At 37.5% G+C, this 22,019-nt stretch overlaps 1 protein-coding gene across 3 annotated transcripts in view; it reads right to left on the reverse strand.

The window, feature by feature from the left end:
• Positions 1–401: 401 nt before the first annotated feature.
• Positions 402–22,019, reverse strand: part of MEGF10 (multiple EGF like domains 10) — a 126,256-nt gene continuing 104,638 nt past the window's right edge. For 2 of the 3 annotated variants that reach the window (XM_085213112.1, XM_085213109.1), the window contains 12 exons: positions 21,784–21,930; positions 18,697–18,831; positions 18,179–18,307; positions 16,050–16,178; positions 14,520–14,648; positions 12,365–12,493; positions 11,173–11,409; positions 9,793–9,920; positions 9,499–9,622; positions 7,626–7,670; positions 5,593–5,799; positions 402–4,679 (listed from right to left, as the gene is read on the reverse strand). In XM_085213112.1, the coding sequence (XP_085069238.1) occupies positions 4,519–4,679; positions 5,593–5,799; positions 7,626–7,670; positions 9,499–9,622; positions 9,793–9,920; positions 11,173–11,409; positions 12,365–12,493; positions 14,520–14,648; positions 16,050–16,178; positions 18,179–18,307; positions 18,697–18,831; positions 21,784–21,930 (1,700 nt within the window). In that variant the 3' untranslated portion in view covers positions 402–4,518. The remainder of the gene's footprint in view (positions 4,680–5,592; positions 5,800–7,625; positions 7,671–9,498; positions 9,623–9,792; positions 9,921–11,172; positions 11,410–12,364; positions 12,494–14,519; positions 14,649–16,049; positions 16,179–18,178; positions 18,308–18,696; positions 18,832–21,783; positions 21,931–22,019) is intronic. The other variant, XM_085213110.1, reaches the window with a different exon arrangement.

Below are 22,019 nucleotides of genomic sequence, written 5' to 3' on the forward strand. Positions count from 1 at the left end.
AAAAAACCCAGAAGAACAGTATGTTGTCTCCCACTACTCTCATGTTTGTACTTTAGTTTTGTCTTTGCAATGATCAGTCCGTGGTTATTATCCTAAGAAAAGGATGAACACCTTGCCTTTGGCACTTCAGTACTGCATCTTTTTCAAGGATAAAGCTTTACAAGAAACAGGCTTGAAACAAACACCCAATTCACAGAATTAACTGCTGAACTAACAGTTAGAAAAGTTCAGCATGTTAAAATCCAAAATCAGCCTTCCCATTCTGCAAAGCATATAAAAAATGACTTGATTTTATAAGAGGGAAAATAAATTACATTACTTGATAGTCCAGCAAAGATAACATTATGTTTTCCATTCAATTTGTCATCCTAAATTAAAAAGAAAAGGAAAAAAATCAACCATTTCCCATCTTTCATTAGAAACTTTATTATGTTAACCTACAAATATGTGAAGTGAAATAAATGGTAGTGAAGGACAAAATGATGAACATCAGTCATCTTTGGAAAATAGATATATTTTAACAACAAAACACTTTTTTTGTTACAGCTAAGAAGAAGAAGCCAGACATACTCAATAGGTATTCTTTAAAAATATATTACAATTCAGTCTTCTCAAAGTGAAGTCCTGTGGGCTAAAAAACTGAAAATAGAAGAGTTAGGTTCAGTGCTCTAGCACTAGTTTAAGTGTACCAAAAATGGAAAGATTTTCTATACTTCAATTAATAAACATGCACACATTTGTTTTCAGTCATTTAAACTACAGTATATATATAATCTTTAATATAAAGCATTTTTGTCAAAATTAGCTCTGTATTCTTCAGTCTGGATTTTAGAGCTTCAGTGTAAGAATTTTATAATTTGGAAATACCTAATTAAAATATCCAGTCGTATTCACAGTACTTTGAAAATTCAATGTATTTTAAATAATGCATCCCCACTTCTAATTTTTTACTTAATTTCAATATTAACTTGATTTTGCAGATTGTCTAAGCAGAAAGTACAACAAAATCGTTCTTCTGTAATCTGCATATGCATTTCCAATTAAAAGTAATGAGAATTGTCTGGGTAGAAAAAGATGAGGACAACATTTCTGTGTAACTGTGTGCTGTGACTAAAAATCTTTGATAAAGTAAAAAGCCATTGAGGTTCATTATGTTTCTAAATGACTAGAATTAACACACCTATGCTATTTTAAACCTAATGTTTATACTCACTACACACTTCTAAAATCAGCTATTACCCTTGTGCAGAATTTTGCACTTCATTCTACAACCATATTAGTAGAGGTGAGCTACCTCCATTTTCAGTGCTATAGTTGTCACTCTTACAATGTGAACACGGAGAGATAATGCATCTCTTCCCACTCCTATCTGTGGTGAAGCCAATTCTCTGTGTGGTCAGTATTTGTAAAATTATTATATCAACTTTCTCATTAAGTTCCCACCAGAATATAGCGTAGGTGTTCAAATGTATTTAGGCTCTCTAGAGAGCGCGGCAGAATCAGCAGAAGGGACCATGACAATCAGGAGGATTGAGTTTTTAATCTCATTTACAGTGACAGCAGTGTGCGCTCTGGAGCAAGCCTCCCTAACACTCGTAGAGGAGATAGGACTGCTAAGATAAGTTCCATGTGTTTTGTTGTTGTTGTTGTTTTTCCTTTCAAATGAATGCTATATAGATAACAATTTACTAGAAATGTATTACCCTTGCAGGTAATCTTCTTTTCTGCATCTACCGAGAATCATCTGATTAAGTAAATTCACAAGTCATTTTACCTGATCTAGAGTCACTGCAAACACAGCTCAGTCAGCTTAAGCTGACACCATACCCACATACAGAAAGCTGTTTTTGATTATGTGTATATTTGGAACATACACCAATGGCAGTATTATCAGAAATTCATCTCTTCTTGTGAATGTTTGGCTCGATATATCACTTGAGGATATGTGACATATTGAAAATTTTCAAGCATATTAAAAATCATTTATTGAGCTATTAACTGTTGCATATAGAAAAAAATAACTTTATATGATGAGAATTTAGCTAGGGGTCTCCAAATTTTATAGAGTAAGAAAATTAAATTTTGTGAGTTCATAGTTGCCAAATACAGCATTTTCTATTAATGGCTTCAAAGAGAGGTTTTATTTTAAAATGTTTCCCACAGTACAAACACATGTATGTACCATTAGTGCCACATGTACCAAATGCACACAAATCCAGTCAATATGGAGGGATTAAATGGTGACTGGCTTTTGAAACCTTGCATTTAATGTTTGTGCTGGCAAAGACCAACAGTGTGCAAGGAACTGAAAAACAGTCAGCCCTTACAGTCAGTGAGAAGCAGGAACATTAGGGGGCACTGCAAACAGGCATATACTTTATCAGGCTGGAGAACACTTGTAACAACATCTTGAATGCAGTTTTCAATTATCAACACTTTAGTGACAACAAATAAATGAACTGGTGAGATAAAAGAATAAAAGAAATGGTGTTTCTATTTCAAATCTGTGAGTCTTTTTCAAAAATATTTCCAAAAGTGTTTTTTTTTTTTTATTTTTTTCATCCACCTGATTTTTTTTTTTTTGCATTGACACTCTGTAGTCTTAATCTATCAACTCCTGTTCACATCACAGGTCTCACGTGCCCAAAATGTGGCCCCAATGCAGAAAGAAGACTGGAATGACTTTATACTTCCCATTGTATGTCATATGATGCAACCACCTACATGCTTTCCCCAAGGGAAGCATCAATCCATGGAGAAAACTTCTTCCAACAAGCTACAGAGCTAGAAGTGAGGGAGGGTGGAGGAGACTGCTGGGGTGACCAGTACATTAGCTGTTGGCATCACTGCAAGCTAGAAAATAATACCAGCTACAAATAATACTGCTATAGCTGAGAATATGATTTTTAGGTTTCTGAAAGTATCCTTCCATGAAAGAGAATGCCTAGTCCATATCAAGCATCTTATTTTTAAACTGCCTAAAAACATTAAGAGAACACTTTTCTTTCAGTGGATAGATACACTGGCAAATCTGATGAATTATGTAGATCATAAAGAAAGGAGTCTTCTGGAAGCTTGGTCTCCATCCACATAGTCAACAGAATAATCTAAACTTCGAAGAGAGAGTCTGATTTTTCACTTCTTTCTGCATTCTTATAATTATCCCCAACAAAGACACCTTGATATTTTATTTTTCTAATTAAATCAATTCATAATCTATTACATAATTGCTAACTGCCTCTTAGAGTATCAGTATGACATTATCCTTACTTTAACCCTCTTCTTCTGCCCAGAGGACTCTTTAACCAGACAAAATAAAGGCCACTTGGCAAAAATGCAAGAAAAAAAAATGGACACACAGTAGAATACTTTTGGAAATACAAGCTAGATCACTAGAAACACAGACATACAGCTTAAAAATAGAGGCAGAAATTAATGAAGAATGAGGGTACATGTGTCACGTTATTAGCAATGCAAAAGACCAGCTTAAGCATGTTTTTCCATACATCAACTATAAAAAAGGTGCCTTTTAGCAAGTATGCACAGAGATTGCTTAGTTATTTCTAAGAAAAAAAATCACAACATTTTACTGTTTTTACCCTACTATATTACAGTAATTATTACTACCTGTTTATAAAATGTAAACCGTTCCTTGCAAGTCAGGTTTACATAAATCATCACCTTTTTCCACTCCTTACACACTCAGTCCACACTGACAAAAATAAACTGATTTAATTTACATATTTTATGAAATAATTACTGATATGTTATGGATTATTAATTGTGTTTGGTAGAAATAGTGGTCAGAACAGGAATATGTGGAGTTGAAGTGTAGCAAATATTTGTTGAGGACTGGTGCTGGGTCTGGAGTACCCAGTGATCTTGAGGCATCATATAATTTTGATGTATGCAATGCTGTTATCATCTTGAAAGCTATTCAAATAAAGTATTCCCACCAACAGTAATGGACAAAAGAGCCTGATGATGGACTTCCCAAATAACTGCACTGTTGTGCTTACTTTATCTGATCTTGTTTCTTAGTATGTATGTCTTGACTAAAGAGCAGAATGAAAGGTAGAATTTGGCAAGACGGATTTTGTCCCACATAACTAATAACTATATGAAGTGACATTTGGTAAATTATACTGTCCTGGGAGTATTTGAAACATGACAAATACGAAGTCCATATTTAAAGTAGCTGAAGTGGGATCTGTTATCAAAACTGATCTACAGACTAAGATTTTTACGCCTGTATATTACAGTATAAATGTGTTGCATACTTGTTTCTATAAAATTAACTGCCACCAAAAAAAGAACTCAGGGCCTCCCAAGTGTGGCATTCATTCACGTGTCACTTCTATATGCAATACAAACCTCATGTTGAGATTCCTTTTTGATGTACAGCAATTTTCTGCTGGACAGATTAGGAACCAAATACGACTGTAAACTAAGGAAGGAGCACAACTATGCCACTTGTCCCATTGAGAGTCCCACTGTGCTACACTTCAGCTTTTGGAGTCATTCACTGCCAACCTCCTTTGTAGAGGATGTGGGGCTATCTCGAACTGGTAGCAAGTCATAGTGACACGGAATGTGGCTGTTTTTTGGAAGGTCATAAGGATCCTGGCTGAAACGTCCACTGCTGCTGAATGCTCCTGGGACAACACTCACTGTTGGTTCTGTGATAAAATAGAGCACATACATAGAGTGTGAGAAATGGCAAACAGAAGGCATTGTGTTTCATTTTAGGCTGTGTTACAAAATACTCTCTTCGTTTTGCTTCAATGTAAAGATTCCTTGTTGTGCTGTGTGCTGAAGTGAAGGTACAGAAACAAAAGCTGATATTAAGCTTTTTTGGCTTTGCACTAAACACCTCCAAGTTTGCATCAGAGCCCTACTATGAGTATATTTATGACAACATCTATCTTTGTGAGTGGACAAACTAAAAAAAAAAAAAAAAAGCCAAAATACAGGGATTATAATCTAGATCTTATAAAAGTCCTTATCAGCACAGTGCAGATATTGGCCAGCTGTGTCTTGTAATGTGTGACATACACATCATTCCAGTCCTAAGATCATTATGATAATAACTGTTCCACACAACTCCAAAATTTTCTTTAGCATCAGTAATACAGCAATGACATGGGACCCGTATTAGTAAAATGCCACTTCTATGGATGAAAATGCTTTATTTTTCTTACCACGGACATGAAACAGACCTTTTCTATCCCTCCCATACACTTAAGTCCAGCTGTATTAATTATTTACCAGCCTAATCCAGAGTTGAATTATATTGCAGTTAAATGCTAAGCATATGTTCTGCTGTTCTTTACAGAAAGGCTTTCAAACTAAGAAAAAATCAGAGGTAGCTCTAGGTTATAAAGCAGAGCTGAAGATACTTCAAATGATGGTCATGTGAATTACATCACTTATGAGTTTGTTGTTACAGTTTTTGAGCAGAAAATAGAATTGGATAGCCATCACTTTTTGTGCGTACTTTCTCATATGTTTTCATTAAGTTTAATGGAAGGAAAAGAGCCTTGTGCTCTCTATTTTAAACCTTCAAAATCTGGAAGCAGGTTTTCTACTTACCAACTTCATAAACGTTCTTATTGGCTGAAGCAGAGCTGGCGATCTCAGCATACGGGGAGTCCCTACGCGCTGGTGACTTCATTTCAACATATCCACATTCTGAACTTTTTGGTACAAGAGCTGGTGGGTCTTTTATAGTGGCATATGGGTTTTCAGAGCTGCTTAAGGAGCAGTTACTTAAATTGTATTCTGAATTCTTAACTAGATCTGAAAAAAGAAAAACATACTATTCTCTCAAGCACTCTACATAACATAGATTTTGCTACTAAATGGAGCAAAATTCATTTTCACTGTTACAAAGCTCTGCCAATGTACAAATGTTCTTTAATTCTGAGTTTTAAAAAGTCACTTATAAATGAGTATTTAAATTGAAACTAGACAAAACACTCTAAAATCTTTACAAAGAAATCAGTGAAAAATATGTCTACTGTTCCACTCTTTTATAGGCTTAATCTTGCCATCAGCAAAATGTCTGAGCAACTTCCGTTTAGCTAAACCTGTCAGATGCTCATTAATTTGTGCCTCATTTACATGAAGCTAAATTTGGCTTCCTCTAACCCTGCAAAACAAGGGAATATGTATAACGTCTATATATCATATATAATAAAGCACTGTATGACCTTATATGTCCTGTAAATACGGTGACAAACCAGATGCTCTTGTCTGCATATTTATTTGGCTACACTTTGTGTCCTGTTTGGATATCCAGACATTCTAGTCACCCTTGTCATATCCTAACCGTGTAACAAAAAGTGATGCAAACTAATGTATTCCCATAGAAAGTCTTAAGAGAAAATTGGATAACTTGAAAGAGGAAAATAATAATCACAGCCCTGAATTTACTAAGCTCTTAATTATCCTCTGTGCACTCATACTTCACAGAATCACAGAGTGGCCAGGGTTGGAAGGCACCTCAAGGATCATGAATCTCCAACCTCCCTGCCACATGTAGGGCCATCAACCTCCCCATTTAATACCAGACCAGGCTGCCCAGGGCTCCATCCAATCTGGCCTTGAACACCTCCAGGGACGGGGCATCCACAACCTCTCTGGGCAGCCTGTTCCAGCACCTCACCACTCTCTCTGTAAAGAACTTCCCCCTGACATCCAACCTAAATCTTCCCTCCCTCAACTTAAAACCATTTCCCCTTGTCCTGCTGTTATCTACCCTTTCAAAGAGTTGATTCCCCTCCTGTTTGTAGGCTCCCGTTAGGTACTGAAAGGCTGCAATGAGGTCACCCCGCAGCCTTCTTTTCTCCAGGAGAGTTGTGGACCTGTTGGAGTGTCTCCAGAGAACAGCCACAAAAATGATCCAAGAGATGGAACACCCTTCCTATGAGGACAGGCTGAGAGAGCTAGGGCTGGGCAGCCTGGAAAAGAGAAAGCTCTGGGAAGACCCGAGAGTGGCCTCTCAGTATTTAAAAGGGAACTAGAAGAACAGAGGTGACAGACTCTTTACCAGATCCTTTGTGATAGGACAAGGGGAAAAAATTTCAGACCAAAAGAGATTTACATTGACTATAATGAAGAAGTTTTTTACAGGAAGGGTGGTGAGGCACTGGCACAGATTTTCCAGAGATGTGGTGGATTCCTGGAGACAGCCATGGTCAGGCTGGATGGGCTCTGAGCATCTGACGGAGCTGTAGGTGTTCCTGTACATTGCACAGGATTTGGACCAGATAGCCTTTAAGGGTCCCTTCCAACTCAGAAGATTATATGAAATATATGTGCATAAATGAGAAATACCTCAAGTTACTGGTCCCTTTGATAGTATAGAAATTTTGCAAGTGTCCCAGTGCTGTGGCAAGTGCTGCCTGCTACCAGCTCCTGTAGCCCTTTGGTGATAGGAGGTGCTAGGAGTTTAGGGCAGCAGCATGTTTCAGCATGTTTCAGATTTACTTTGAGAAGCTTTCCAAATGCCTGCAGTAAGCATGAAGACTGTGGTACTGCAGGCTTGTAACCAAAGACAATTTAGAAGGGTTAACTGAATATTAATGTCATTTCATCTAGAAGCATCAGAAAATAAACCTCACCTTTCAGAGATTTTCCCAAATACCCCCTGTCAAGTCCAAAAGCTCCTGAGAAAAATGATATAAAAACATAATAGCTTTAAAATAAAATAAAAGTGATTATATAACACAGCTTCTGCAGCTTTAAAATTAGCTTTGAGATTAATTTCTAGCTTAGCAGAAATATTCTCTTATAAGCACTGTGAAAAAGCCCAGTCAAAGGGTTACAAAAGCTTCTTACAATTTGCTTGCATTCTTTCAGTAGTTCCCTGAATAAGGAAGGTCATAAGAGACTATTAAATTATCACTTTGTCATCACGTATGACACAGGTCATGACATTTTCTGCAGCTATTCCTCAGTGAACCTAATAATTGCTGTTTGATTAAAGTATGTTTTTTTTGTCTTGGTATACGATACCTATCACAATAACACTCTATCTTGACTGGAAACCCTCAGAGCATGGAACTTTCGCTCCAATTCTCAGTATTAGAATTCCAAGGATAATCACTCCCACTGCATGTCCAAGGTCACCTTGTTACAGTTCCTCGGCCTGAGGAAATGGCCTAAACTCACAGTGTCTAGGTCTGCAGCTTTGCAATGGTCTACTTGAAGCAGACTTATCTCAATACTAATCTTAATATAAACATCAATGGTCAGCAATGACTGACAACTCTCTTCCAAGACCTGACACTTAACCAGTTGTTAATCCATTCAGAGCCTTCTTTTCTATGCTAGAAAGTTTACAAGCCCCAAATCACCTATATAGTATCTCTATAAACAAAAGTAATAGTTTTGAAGAATGGAAATACACTATTTGAGAAATCTTTAAACAATAAATTGTATTCCCATACCATATTTTACTAATTAGTTCTCATTTTAGCTGTTTTTGCTAACACTAATGTTCTGGTCACCAGCCTGCAGTTACCCAAGCCACTCACCCTGTCCTCCAGTCCTCAGTATATTACTGATAGTACACTGCAGTAGGTTGAACATAGCTTAGTGTGTTAGTACAAACACTCTTAACTAAGAAAATGTAAAGCTGAGCAAAATTACAACTGAAAACCTTTTCTAAAATCCAGGTCTGAGAAATATCAGGGATGCTCAGGAGGAAGAATAATGGTTCCACACTATTGTTCTGATTCCCAGAACCAGACACTACGAAGGACCAGAAATGAAGGTACTCTACCAGAAATGGTACTCTAAATTATACTGGCACTGAAAATCCCTTACAAAATTTTCACTGGTCAGAGATCATGATCAGTGAAATCTAGGAGAATGGGAAAGAATGAAAAGACGTCAAGAGACAGCATAAAAGCAAGATAACGTAACTCAACAGTTCTTGGGAATTTTTCTTCTTAGAAAGAAGAAGATGCTCTGAGTTTTGGCTAACAGGAGGCTTAACTTAAGACAGTGTTCCTAGAATTTGCATAGGAAGCTCAGATGGTGAGAGACCTTTTTTAAAGCATTGATTCTGTATGGTGGGCATATATATATATACATGCAACCTCTCATTTATATTGCAAGAATCTGAAATTTTGCCAAAGATGACACCTATTGTAAAATACCCATTATATTTTGGCACTAATTAATAATATTTTTTTTAATATTAAAAAAATGAGATATTTTGCATACCATCTCTGCACAGAACATCAGACTGATTGACTGTTCTTTATAATTAGCTTTTTTCATCTTTGAGGATATTGCTTAAAGGAAGGACAAACCCATAACCCTGAACCTCACATTATCTGACAAGCCTGGCATAACAAACAGATTTAGTAGTGTCAAAATGGTACTCAGATACTTCTGATACCGAGAGATTGAAGAACGCTTTCTACATCGAAGAAAATTTCTGCTTTCTATCCCATACTAATATTTTCTCTTCCCTTCTCTTCTTACCAAGCTCATTGAGGTAGCCACCATGTTTCCAATCAGCAGGCAGTGTTCCAGTGTAGTCCATGATGGTGCCTCGCTTTCCAGGTTCCACATTTTTAAGGTTCACAAATAGCTGATTGTTTTTTGCCTATTTCAAAGAAAAATAGATGATGGAACCTGAAACTAACGTGGTGGTTGCTGAATTCCACCAGATAATAATCAAGGAAAGCAAAATAAATCCAATGAGAGACACAAGAAATGTAGTTACATAATTCAGTGGCTAACCTACACAGAATCATTTAGATTTTTCTGCTTTACCTTTGCCAGGGTCAGTCTGTCCATGTTGTTGACATGAGGTGGTGTAGTACACTGCGTTAGAGTATGATAACTGGGGTTAGAGAAATAGTGACTGTTAGCATTTCCACCATTACTATGAGGGATGGTTTCTGAAAAGGAAAAGAAAGAAAAGTAACAACTTAATGTAATGCATCGTATCTTTCTTATTTTTCATAGTGCTGCACTGATTTCAGAAACTGGTCAAGCATGTCTAGCATTTCTTGAATAAAAATGTGGCATACCTCTGAATAAATGAGAGATACAGAGCAGTAGGATACTAGCTATGTCCTTCCTTCCCCAAAGAGCATTCTCAAATGTTATGAGCTGACTTGTCTTTCAGATGTAGTCCGCTGCTGTCTTTAGCAACTGTAATCATGGCACTGTTCTAATTATGGACACTTCTACCCTAAACTTTGCAGCAACTTTTTTTTTTTTTTACTCTACCATTACCTGTGGTGGTACATCCTTCTTTACTCTGACAACTGCTTCTGCTAGCTTCTTTATCTGCCAATTTCCTTTACAGTTATTTGCAAAAGACAGCACTGCCTGCATTATCATTTATCCATTTAATGCCAACTTATGTGGATTTTCATAGCTTGAAAACTCCCATTCTGTTTCAGAAGCATTTCTCCTTCTCTTCATCTGTCTCAGACTTGAGCAGCTCTGTTCTCTGCCTTTCTATAGAACCACAGCTAGCTACAGCAGTCTTTCCATATTCTAGCTGTTGGCATCAAATTTAATATCTCAGCCATTACCACGTTTTGCCACACCTTCCAAGTCTGTTTAAAGCTAGGCACAGAGGAATAGTAAAACCTATACTTCCACTGGTTAACACAGAAAAACATAGTACAGTAAAGCAAGATACACGGTCGCTTGATCCTTTTTTCAGCAATTAACATATTTTACCAATGTCTGTCTAGTACTAAATGCACAGATTAAAAGACTGTGATACACAACAAATTAAATGGCTGTAGATGCTGGACCATGCTCCCTCTGAACACCATCTCTGGCAGCTGCAGGAAGGTCTCACTAGCCTACCACTGCATTCCAGTATTCCAGTTTATCACCAGCATGTCATCCTAGGTGCTGCTCTGCTGGCAAATGGCCATTGGCAAATTGCAGTCTTCCTCTTCCCAAAAAAGGAAGCCCTCCCAAGTCTGTCTTTCTAGGTAGGCTTCCAAGGCAGACTTTCAGACACTCTATGGGAACAAATAGTTTCCTACTCACTGCAGCCCTCGCTGATGCAAAAAGATGAGATGCACATTGAAGCCCTTTTAAGAGCAGATCTGAACCCCTTCAGAATTTGGCTGAAAACTCAAAGACAAGAGGCAGAGGGAAAAATCTGTTCCAAATCTCATTTACCTGAAATGGTGTAATCTGCATTGATGACCCTCATTGCAGGAGTATAGGTCACTGCAGGCATGTTTGTTTCTTTCCCTTTTTGCTTATGTCTGTAAATGATGAACAGCACTAGCAGGAACAGCACAATCAGGACAAGAATGACGATGCCTGCTATAGCCCCTATCTGGTAAGAGTCAGCAGGGATGGCAGTACTGGTACGGCTTAAACTGTTCAGGTTTCCTACTATAATTACACCAGCTGAAATACAAAAAGAAATGAAAATATATTGCATAAATTCAGAGGCTTATGTGTCAGGAGTAGAAGATGGTATTTCACTTCTGTATCTGATAATTTTAACTGTATTTTATAATGCCAAAATAGAGCCACATCCAAAAACAATGCAAAAACAACCTTAGCTTTCAGGACAAGCATTAATCTTTTTGGAGAGGGTGCAGGGGAGGGCCACAAAGATGATCCAGGGGCTGGAATACCTCCTTAGGAAGACAGGGTGAATTAACTGGGCTTGTTCAGCTCAGAGAAGAGAAGTCTGTGGAGAGATCTCATTGTGGCCTTCCAATACTTAAAGGGAATTTATAAACATGAGGGAAATCAGCTTTTTACATGGGTAGACAGTGACAGGACAAGGGGGAGTTGTTTTAAACTAAAGGAGGGGAGGTTTAGATTAGATGTACTGAGAGTGTTAAGGTGCTGGAACAGGCTGTCTAGACAGGTTGTGGATGCCCCGTCCCTGGAGATGTTTAAGGTTGGATGGGGCTCTGAGCAGCCTGGTCTAGGAGATGCTAGCAGCTGGCAATCCTGCACGTGGGAGAAGAGTTGGAACTTGATGATCTTTGAGATCCCATCCAACCCAAGCCATTGCTATGATTGATTGATCTGTGATTCACAGAAAGAGCTGAAAAAGTGAGAACAACTTGTAGGCAAAAGTACAGAGTAAATATATGCCCTATCAGTAGCTTTGGACAGTGCAGCACTGTAAAACATTTCATGCAATCTGCACCTAAGTGCTTTGATCCAATAAACTATCACTGAGGTATCTAATACTTACAAATCTATTGAATATATATATAATTAATAGCAGACTACTGAAACATACTGAACACATAAAAATAATGTAATGGCAATAAATGAAATAATAGGTTGACTAAGTTTTACAGCAAACAGTTATAGTAATTGGACTGCATCTAGGCTCTACCTTGATCACACCTCGCCCCCTTCCAGCCTGGGCTACAGTAACACGTTCCTGTGATGTGGTCACAGGTTGAGTTGTTCAGACAGTCACATATCTGTCGACATCCATATCCATATGTACCTTGAGGGCATTCTGTTCAAAATGAGACAACACAAACACAAAGGAAAAGCAGATGTAGTTAGTGCTTCTGGAATGTTTCAGTATAACAGACCTACAGCACTGTACCTAGTGGTACATTACAGACGTAGCGCTTGTACCTGCTACCAGTTGCTTCTGTCTGACCATGTGTGTCTGTGTATATGGCCAGCAGATGGCAATGTCTTATCAGTGGTACACATACACTAAAAAGATTTCCTTAAGAGGACCTCCCTGCATTTCTGTGTGCATGTATACATATGCGCATATTTAGAGGGAGAAAGAAACTGCATTTAAATTATCATACACTTTTTTTTTTGGTATGTATGCCCATCTCTGTTATAGGTAGATTGTTATATTAGTGTAGTACTGATGGTTTCAGGAAAGGTGGCATTTCTCCTTTTGAGACTCAGCTTTCTCAGTCTCTCAGGATTTTCGTAAATGCATTAATTCGTTTGTCCTTTTAAGATAATCTCACTTGTCTTTTATTTATTCCTGGTTTATAATAATTCACAGGGATATAGATGCCGGAGAACCTTTTTGCAGTCTTGATAAATGCAGATAAAAGTGTAATTTCATGTTCAATATACCTTCTCTTTCATTTGGTTACATTCCATAAAACAAGATTAGAATTAGTGAAGTCGATGGCTGAACTGAAATGAAAAGTCAATTTTTAAAACTGAAGTTCCAATTCAGAAATGTAAGAACATTTAACTTATACTGTTGAAAAATTAATATAATCACTATTACCAAATTATGGGATAAATATAAAATCTATAAAACATTGTAATACTGGCAGACTCGCCAAAGTACTCAAAATAATATTTTGATAAGATTCAAAATAACATTTCAATATGATGACATTTATGATGTTCTTAAAATCTTTATCTTTTCCTAAACATTACTCCGCTTTTGAAGTGAAACATCTTGAATCATCAAAATAGAATAAGATTTAAATAACTAATAACTACATGTTGCCAGTTATTATTTCACTGAAATAAACACACTTCCGAAATTTTCATATTTTAGTGTAGTTGTATTTTTCTTAGGAAAATCAGAATTTCTTTCCTTATTTTTAGCAGATTTACCATAGATGTCCTTGTCTATATAACACTTCTTCAAACTGGAACTAGGTTTATTGCTGAGGGAATTAAGTGTGTCTATAGAGCGAAAGTTCAGCACACAGTAACCTCCTCTCCTTTCAGTTACAGTCCTGCCAAGTGCGACAGGTGTTGCAGATAATTCCTTCATCTATCAAAAAGTCCTGTGCACAGAGCAGATGGCAAGCACAAGTTTAAACCTTCAAAACAGTGATTAAGTAAAATAAGAATATGTAGGATTTGTGTTCAATGGGTTGCTTTGCATTGCAATAATGCATGAAATATTGGAACACCGCTCACTCTGTAACATTAGCTAGAGCTAGACTGATAAGAGTTCTGTGCTTATGAACTTGATTATTCTTTTAATGTTCCACAACATAATACCACAATTGATGTCAGTGGTGTTACTCTTAATTTTCTCGGGTAAAGAATCACGCATGTAAGAAAATAAAATACCATTTGTTATGCTTTTATAATCCACTTGAGTGTAAAAACATATTGCAAAGATTAATTGTATCCACTAGGATTGATGTGGTACTACTTATCTTTAGTTTTCCACCCAATCATTTTCAATGTGCTTAATGCTAATGACTATTACTCAGATTCATTTGTTACTTTTACATTCATAACTGTCAGTTTTTTTAAGCAGTATGTCCAGAGCACCAAGAATGTAGTGAAAATACCTCTCAAATATTTCAACAAATTGAAAGAAACAAGCACCACTATCATAATCAGTCTTAATAGGTATTAATTCTGTGGGTATTTATCTATTTGGAAAAAGCCCAGGTCTGACTCCCAGAGCTCCTGCCCAGTTAAAATGCCCACTGAAGCCAAGAGATTGTATCACAACACCAGCTAAAACAACAGAAGCTCAGCCTCAGGGTTTGGTATTTTTTATCAAGACAACTGGGGCTCCTACTCACTCTGCTCACAGTGCTTCCCCATGAATCCTGTGCGGCAGGTACACTGCCCACTGATGTGGTCACAATCAGCTCCGTTCTTGCACTGGCATATCAGTGTACAGTCCTTCCCATAAAATCCAAGGGGACATCCTGCAATACAAGGAGGAGGAGAGAAAAAGGAGTGACGGGTGCTCCAGAAATAAAATTCAAATATTCTGATTATTGAAAAATCATTTCAATGTGACACTCTATAAACACAACAGATGAAGACCTACCCTGTTTTAAGGGATTTAAAATACTGGTCAGCAAGAACATAAAAATGAGATTGCAAATTGTGAAAATAGCAGACAATCAGAAAAAGGTAGCAAGAAGGACTTCATGCTTTAAGGGAAGCATGAAAGAAAGAGGGAACTTTGTGAACCAGAAAAGGGAGTCTGTTTAGTGATGAATGAACCTTTGGACACGTTATCCAGTGTTCACAGCTGATGTTGAAGCATAGAAGAATAAAAATAATAACATATTGTAACACAGCTCCTCACAAAGATATCAATGTGACAAAGACATGTCGCTGCTAAGAGATCATTATTCACCAGCAGGAAGCAAAATAACCACGATAGCTGACAACTGAACCAAAACTGAATGTCTTCCAGAGGTACATCCATATGGCACTATAGTGCATGCGTTCTTCCTTCCTGCCACTATGAAATTATTCTGCGGAAAAAGGTAAGTTCTGATTTAATGAAAAACATGCATTTAGACACTGAATGTTAAACAGTCTTTAGTTTAAAAATAACGGTTTGCCCAGATTGCAGAAAGGTGTAGGGGTGCCTGTATTGAAAAAATCAGACTGAAGTCATAGATATAACTATTAATGATAAAGAAGATGACTTTATTGATATCTATTGTTTCCCTCTCAAATGTCATATGAAATGTTATCAAACAGATATCTGATAGCCAGTCTTAATAGGTCACCTAGACCTGTGACTAGTGACTGCACTGCTTGTAAATGGAATCAGCAAAGACATCTATCACAGCCAAAGATAAGCCAGAAGCTACTCTCATGGCTTCTGCCAGCAATTGTGCTATGTTGTTATGTTAACTGTTGGGTCTCCAAAGTTAAAATATTTATTAGGGAGGTTGTTAGGGAGAGGGAAACAATTAACATGAAACCATCACCCTGCCTGATGAGGAACATCTATATAGCTAATAGCAACTATGCTACGGTCTGCAGCCATAAACATGCATGTGTAGTGATAGCACCTGAATGTCAGAATGTGCATGTGCACATGACAGACTCTTCCATTGGGGTATCTGCCCGTGGCCAAATACTGTTTGCTCTGAAGAAGGCCTTAAAGGGAGCGCAAATGCAACAGCATTCTGCCACTGCTTTTATAGGGGCTTCCCCTGCAACCATAGAGATTGCATTTCTGGGCCAAAAAGGTTCAGCAGCAGGTGGATAAACTGAGGAATAAAGTGTAAAAGTACTGAAGGAAAATTCTGCCACTGATTTGTAGACCTGTAAGACTGTGAACAGACAGTTAGGATACTTACGTTGCGTACAGTAAAGGCCAGTCCATCCTGGGGTACATTTGCACTCTCCATCGTAGGCACTGCAGTAAGCTCCATTATGGCAGTTGCATGTGTGGATGCAGTTTGGTCCCCAGTGAGAAGGTGGGCAGGCTGAAAAAAATACAGAGCAAGTGACAAAGATCTTCGGTACTCATGGCTGGAGCGCTGCTTTTATATTTCTATCAATCGATACAGTTTTACTGATTGTTTTGAAAATGTTATGATGAATTAATTTGATACTAGGTACTGCTATTAAAATAGTGAAGTGATTAAAAAATGCCAATGACTATTGAGATAGCAGAGAAGAAAATTTTGTTCATGTCAGAACATTACTAAAAGTAAAGGGTGTTGTAAGAACAAGATATGCATATTTATGATTGTTGATCGTCTGAAATTAGTGGTCAGCCAAGAAAGAACTTAAATCACACACAGGTGCAAGGTTAGAAGTTACAAAAAAGTCACTAATTCCAAAAGAAATTAATGAAATGATTATTTTACACGTGAGTGAAAGGCTTTCATACAAAGCAAATACTTTGTCTTAAACCATGAGCCAAGCCTCAACAGTCACATCCACTCATATTGCTAATACCATTTTCTTGCTATTGATTCAGTAAGTACATCTCTCCTCCTAAATATCCTCATTTTGTACACTCTACCAAGTACCTACTTATTTTACCATAACAAAACAGAGAGCTGTCTTGCTACCATCTTCTACAGGTATGGGCCCCACGTTTATTTTGGTATCATACTGAGTTGTAGATGCTAAACTCTTCTCAGACCAGCAAAAGTGTTCTGGTACAGATACAGCTAATTTAGGCCAATCAAACTATGAATGCAGTGAATCTATGAGGCATGTTATTAGGAACACACTTCCCTGGAAATCCCAGCATGGTATCTTTTAAATGTTGATATACTGAAGCCCTATACAGTTTCTTTTCTTCATAAAAAAATTGCTTGATTGAAATTTTTGCATGCATGTGTTGCAGACTCTGCATTTTGGTACCTAACAGAATAAACCACTGTTCCTCTCAGAATTTTGCTTCAGATTACTTTCTTGTCATTAGTGATTTGCACAGATCAAGTAAGGCATCTTGAATGCCTAGTTATTCAATAACATAACTCAATGAAGCAAAAGAAAATTAGGGTCTAGCCTTCTTTTCAAGTAGGTAACTAAATCTTGACTGATTTTAGCATATGAAGACTATATCCAGATAAAGTAAGATAGAATGATGCTAAAAATCCTTATCTTTCAAACATATTTATAACAGGGAGAAATAAAATATCTAATGAAAAATACTTAGTAAATCATAGTAGAAGATTTATTAGTAGCATGAAGAGGAATTCTTCATCTGAAGAAGAATTAGGACATTCCCGTTGACAGAATACAAACTTGTGACAGAGAAAATGTTGGCTTTCTTCTAAGCCTTGCTTTTAGCTGTCTATGCAATGCTAGTTTGTTGTCGGTTATAGGGGTTTTTGTTGTTGTTGTTTGGTTGTTTTAAATGCCCCAGATATTCATATGACTGTCCTACGGATATAAGCCATGAGATGTACACAACACTACTGGGACGTGGCTAACAGCACAGACAAGGAAATAGCTTATGGACCCTGTATCCAATCAAGATTAATCTGGTCATAGACTGTGTTATATTGGAAGAGACCTTTGGCATCATCTAGTCCAATATCATACTTTAACAATTTTCAACAATGAGAATTTCACAGCCTCTTCCAGGATGAGGACTTCGGAGCCTCTCTGGGTAGTTGCTGTGCTTGACCACTCACACCAAGGAATTTTTTTAATGAATTCAGTTAGAGCTGCCCTTCCTACAACCTGTGAGCATTGCCACTTATCTTTTCACACTGCCCTTCTGAGACAATTCTGATATATTTTTTCTACAGCTCCTCTTTGGGCAGCAAGTGGATTCTCCAACTGCATGCAAATGCAATGCAGAAAACTTTAGGATCTCTCTGTAATACACCATGATGTCCTAATTTCTGGCTTACATGGTATTTATTTATCAAAAAATAGAGAATTTGCAAAGATAAACTTTTAATTAATTTACACAGATAAACCTTTAATTAAAAATAAAGGGAAAAATGTTGATCCTTACGCTGAGAGCAGTCGCTACCAATCCACCCAGGATAACACTGACAGGATCTGTCGATAGGGTTGCATGTTCCATTATTGGTGCAGGTGCATATTCCAATACAGTTCTTGCCAAATCTGCCACTGGGACATACTGAGAACAAATTTCAGTTTTAGAATTCCTGAATAATCAGCATAATATATTTTTTATTAGTTAAAGAATAATGAATTTATGTTTGGATTAAGTAAAGTTATTCTTAGTACAATAGTACAGTGACACGTTATGAAATCTGATAAGCCCATTATACGTACTTGTTATTCAAGTACTGTATATAAGAATATGGTACTGTTCTGGAGAAAGGTATTTTTTTGTACTTAAGGATCAAATTTTAAAGAGCTTAAAAACTGCTTAAGATTCTACATTTATAAACTGCACATACCGCTGCATGTAACATTTTTATCCTTATACTTTCAGTAGACAGAATGAGAATTATTACAGTGCTTGGTCTCTGCATCCCACAGAGTCTTTACTATAGCTTGTACCTTCATTACACAGAGCTCCAGTAAATCCAGGTAAACAGTCACATAATCCAGTAATATGGTGGCAGGGGCCACTGCTGTGTACACACTGTGGACATGTCTGGCTGCACCGGTGTCCGTAAAACCCAGGGGAACAAACTGGAATCAGAAAGGACAAACTATCATTGATTCCTGCGCTTTCTACAAGAGTTCTTCAGTGCATTTGTTCCTAACTACCAATTAGCTCTGCTTTCTAAATATGCAAGCGTTGCAGCAGTGGTTGTTAGAATTCATACAGCTCAGCGCTGTGCCCTCACGTAAGATTTTCTCATCTTTCGCAGGAGCTTACTGTGCTCTAATCAGTAACTACGTATTTGACATTTTATAACTTGTCAGGCCACATTTCACTTGTACTATGCTTGAAATGCACATGTACTTCATATATTTGTCCATATGTGATATGTTCTCTACATACATGAATGTGAATATTCTTTAATGTATATCTGAAGTACTTTAAAAACAGATTTAGTTTTATCAACAGATGAGTACAATCATCTTAAACCTTGACTTCCATGTTTCCTAACTTGATAGACAAATTGCCATCACTTCACTGAGAAAAATATACAAATGTTTTCTGGCCATCCTTTCACTTAATTATTCATTGCACTCATTACATGGTACAGACTAACTGCACATCAGCTACTTCTAAAAGACCTTGCTATTAGAAATTCAGTTTTATTAATTCTCTAGCCAAAAGCACTTAAAATTTATTTTAAAAAAAGAAAAATAAAGAAAAATAAAAAAGACTTTTGCATAAAATTGTTTCCTCTGTTGCTCTCTTTCTCACCTTTTTTTTTCTTTTTTTTTTTTCCCTAGTAAACTATGATGTGATTCATCAAGAGAAATAGTTGTTGCACAGCAGCAATCAGCACTGACAAAAACTTGGAACCTTTTCAATATTTCAGATTCATTGAAGTCTTTCAGTTATAAGCTTGATAGAAGTTATGTGGCCAGATCTCTCCAGAGAGATTAACTTTTCCAAGTGAAACAGAGCCAAAAGGTCTTCCTGTTTACTGAACAGGCACTTTCTGATTGGAGTCCAAATTATCCATATGACCTTTGTCTTCCCAGCTTCCAGACCATGCAAGGGCTCTGGGAGCCACTGGCATGGAACCTGTTTGTCCTGGTTTTAGACATAGTTCCAAAACACAAGGAATACTTTTGCAAGTAGTCTTATATTTACTCTACCTTTGGGTTATTTGATTAACTGTAAGGTCTCTACAGATTAGATAGTGAGAATAATTACTGAGCTTAGTTAGAAATCCTTAAGGAATACTAATGCTCTACTGATGTGGGATTTGGTAGTATCAGAGGCAAACACATTCTTCAGCATGAAATCTTGCCATTTGTGGACTGTTCATCTTCTTCTGGTTCTCGTATCTTCTGGTAATTCTAACTTCATGACACGTTCTTTCTTTTCTGCCTCTTCTGGAGAGGCCTTAGTAGCAACACTCCTTGGCTTTATTTCCCCTGCTCCTTGACCCTGTGAAAGTAGAGCTATTTCCACTTTGCAGAAGACTTGCATTTCTCTGCTCTGAGCACCTTTCACACAGAACTACAACTGTGTAAACTGAAGAAAGCTAAACTGCTAGAAAACTGTCACAGATTTTCTTGGGGGCAGATAGTTGTATGTCATATTCTTGCCTTCCTGTTTCAGGTGTGAATTGCCTCATTCTATCTGCATCTCTTCCCTTGGAGCATTTAAATTTTTTAGGAGCATATTCTTCAAATGCAAATATGTGTATCTATGGCATCCTTTACTTACGCCTGATGCTGCTGGCCATTTACCACTGCTTCAAAATGGAAGCCTAAAAAAGGCAGTAGTTACACTAATGATTCCTACCAGATTCAGTGGAAAGCTAAAGTTTTGAGCTTCTGAAACTCATAGATGTTTTATTTACCTGCCAAAATATGCATTATAAAATTAATAATTGTCAATTGCATTTGAAAATGGTGACCTTAGAGCTGAGTCTCCTACCTTATTTATTTCTCAGAAAGCCATGAACATAACAATGTCACTGCACAAAACGTGAATAAAGTTATCACAGATTTGTGAGTTTTGATAGGGACCTCTGGAGATCATCAAGTCCAATCCCCTGCTAGAGCAGACTCCCTGCAGCAGGTTGCACAGGAAAGCATCCAGGCAGGTCTTGAATATCTCCAGAGAAGGAGACTCCACAACCTCTCTGGGCAGCCTGTTGCAGTGCTATGCTACCCTCACAGTAATAAAGTTCTTCCATATGTTTGTATGAAACACACTAAGTTCCAGTTCGTGCCTGTTGCCCCTTGTTCTATTTCTTCATATCACTGAAAAGAGCTTGGCCCCATCCATTTGACACCTGCCCATTATATATATATAAACATTGATAGATTCTCTTTCAGCCTCTCTTCTCCAGGCTGAAAAGACACAGGACTCTCAGTCTTTCCTCACATGGGAGATGCTTGAGGTCCCTAACCATCTTTGTGGCCCTTGACTGGATTCTCTCTAGAATTTCCCTGTCTTTCTTGAACTGGGGAGCCCAGAACTGGACACAGTACTCTAAATGTTGCCTCACCAGGGCAGAGTAGAGAGGGCTCTTTTTAATGCAGCCCAGGACACATCAATGTTCCTGGCCACACAGTCACACTGCTGGCACATGACCAACTTATTGTCCACCGAGACACCCAGGTCCTTTTCTGCAGAGCTCGTCTTCAGCAGATCAGCCCTGAATTGACACAGATGTGTGAGATTATTCATCCACATGTGAAGGACCCTACACTTGTTCTTGATGAACTTCCTCAGGCTCCTGTCTGCCAGATTTTGTTAAATGGCAGCACAGTCATCTGGTGTGTCAGTTATACCACAAAAAGAAGAGCAGTACTACTTGGAAAGATTTGTTGACTTCAGATGACTCTTCTGTGCATTCATACATTTTTACAATTGAAAGATCCCGTTAAGGACTGTTTCACTGTATTTCCTAGTGCAATTAACAAAGCTAATGAGGTATTATATCTTACTCATTCCATGTTGCAATGTAGTTTTAGTTACAGAAAGTTTTACTTTGTCCTTACTTCTCTGACAGGTGGTGCCTCGGTATCCTGGTGCACACTCACAGATTCCATCATCTGGAGAGCATGATGCCCCATTTTTGCAGTAACAAGACAGTGAGCAATTTGGTCCCCACTGTCCCTCAGCGCACACACTGTCACAGTGTATACCTGCAACCATAAACAAGATTGTCATTATATTGTAAATATAAAGAGCTTTTCTAAACAGTTATTTTAAACTTTTGTTTCTCAGAGGACTC

This window comes from Meleagris gallopavo, chromosome Z (genome assembly GCF_905368555.1).
Source record: "Meleagris gallopavo chromosome Z, MGAL_WU_HG_1.1, whole genome shotgun sequence".
Lineage (NCBI taxonomy): Eukaryota > Metazoa > Chordata > Aves > Galliformes > Phasianidae > Meleagris > Meleagris gallopavo.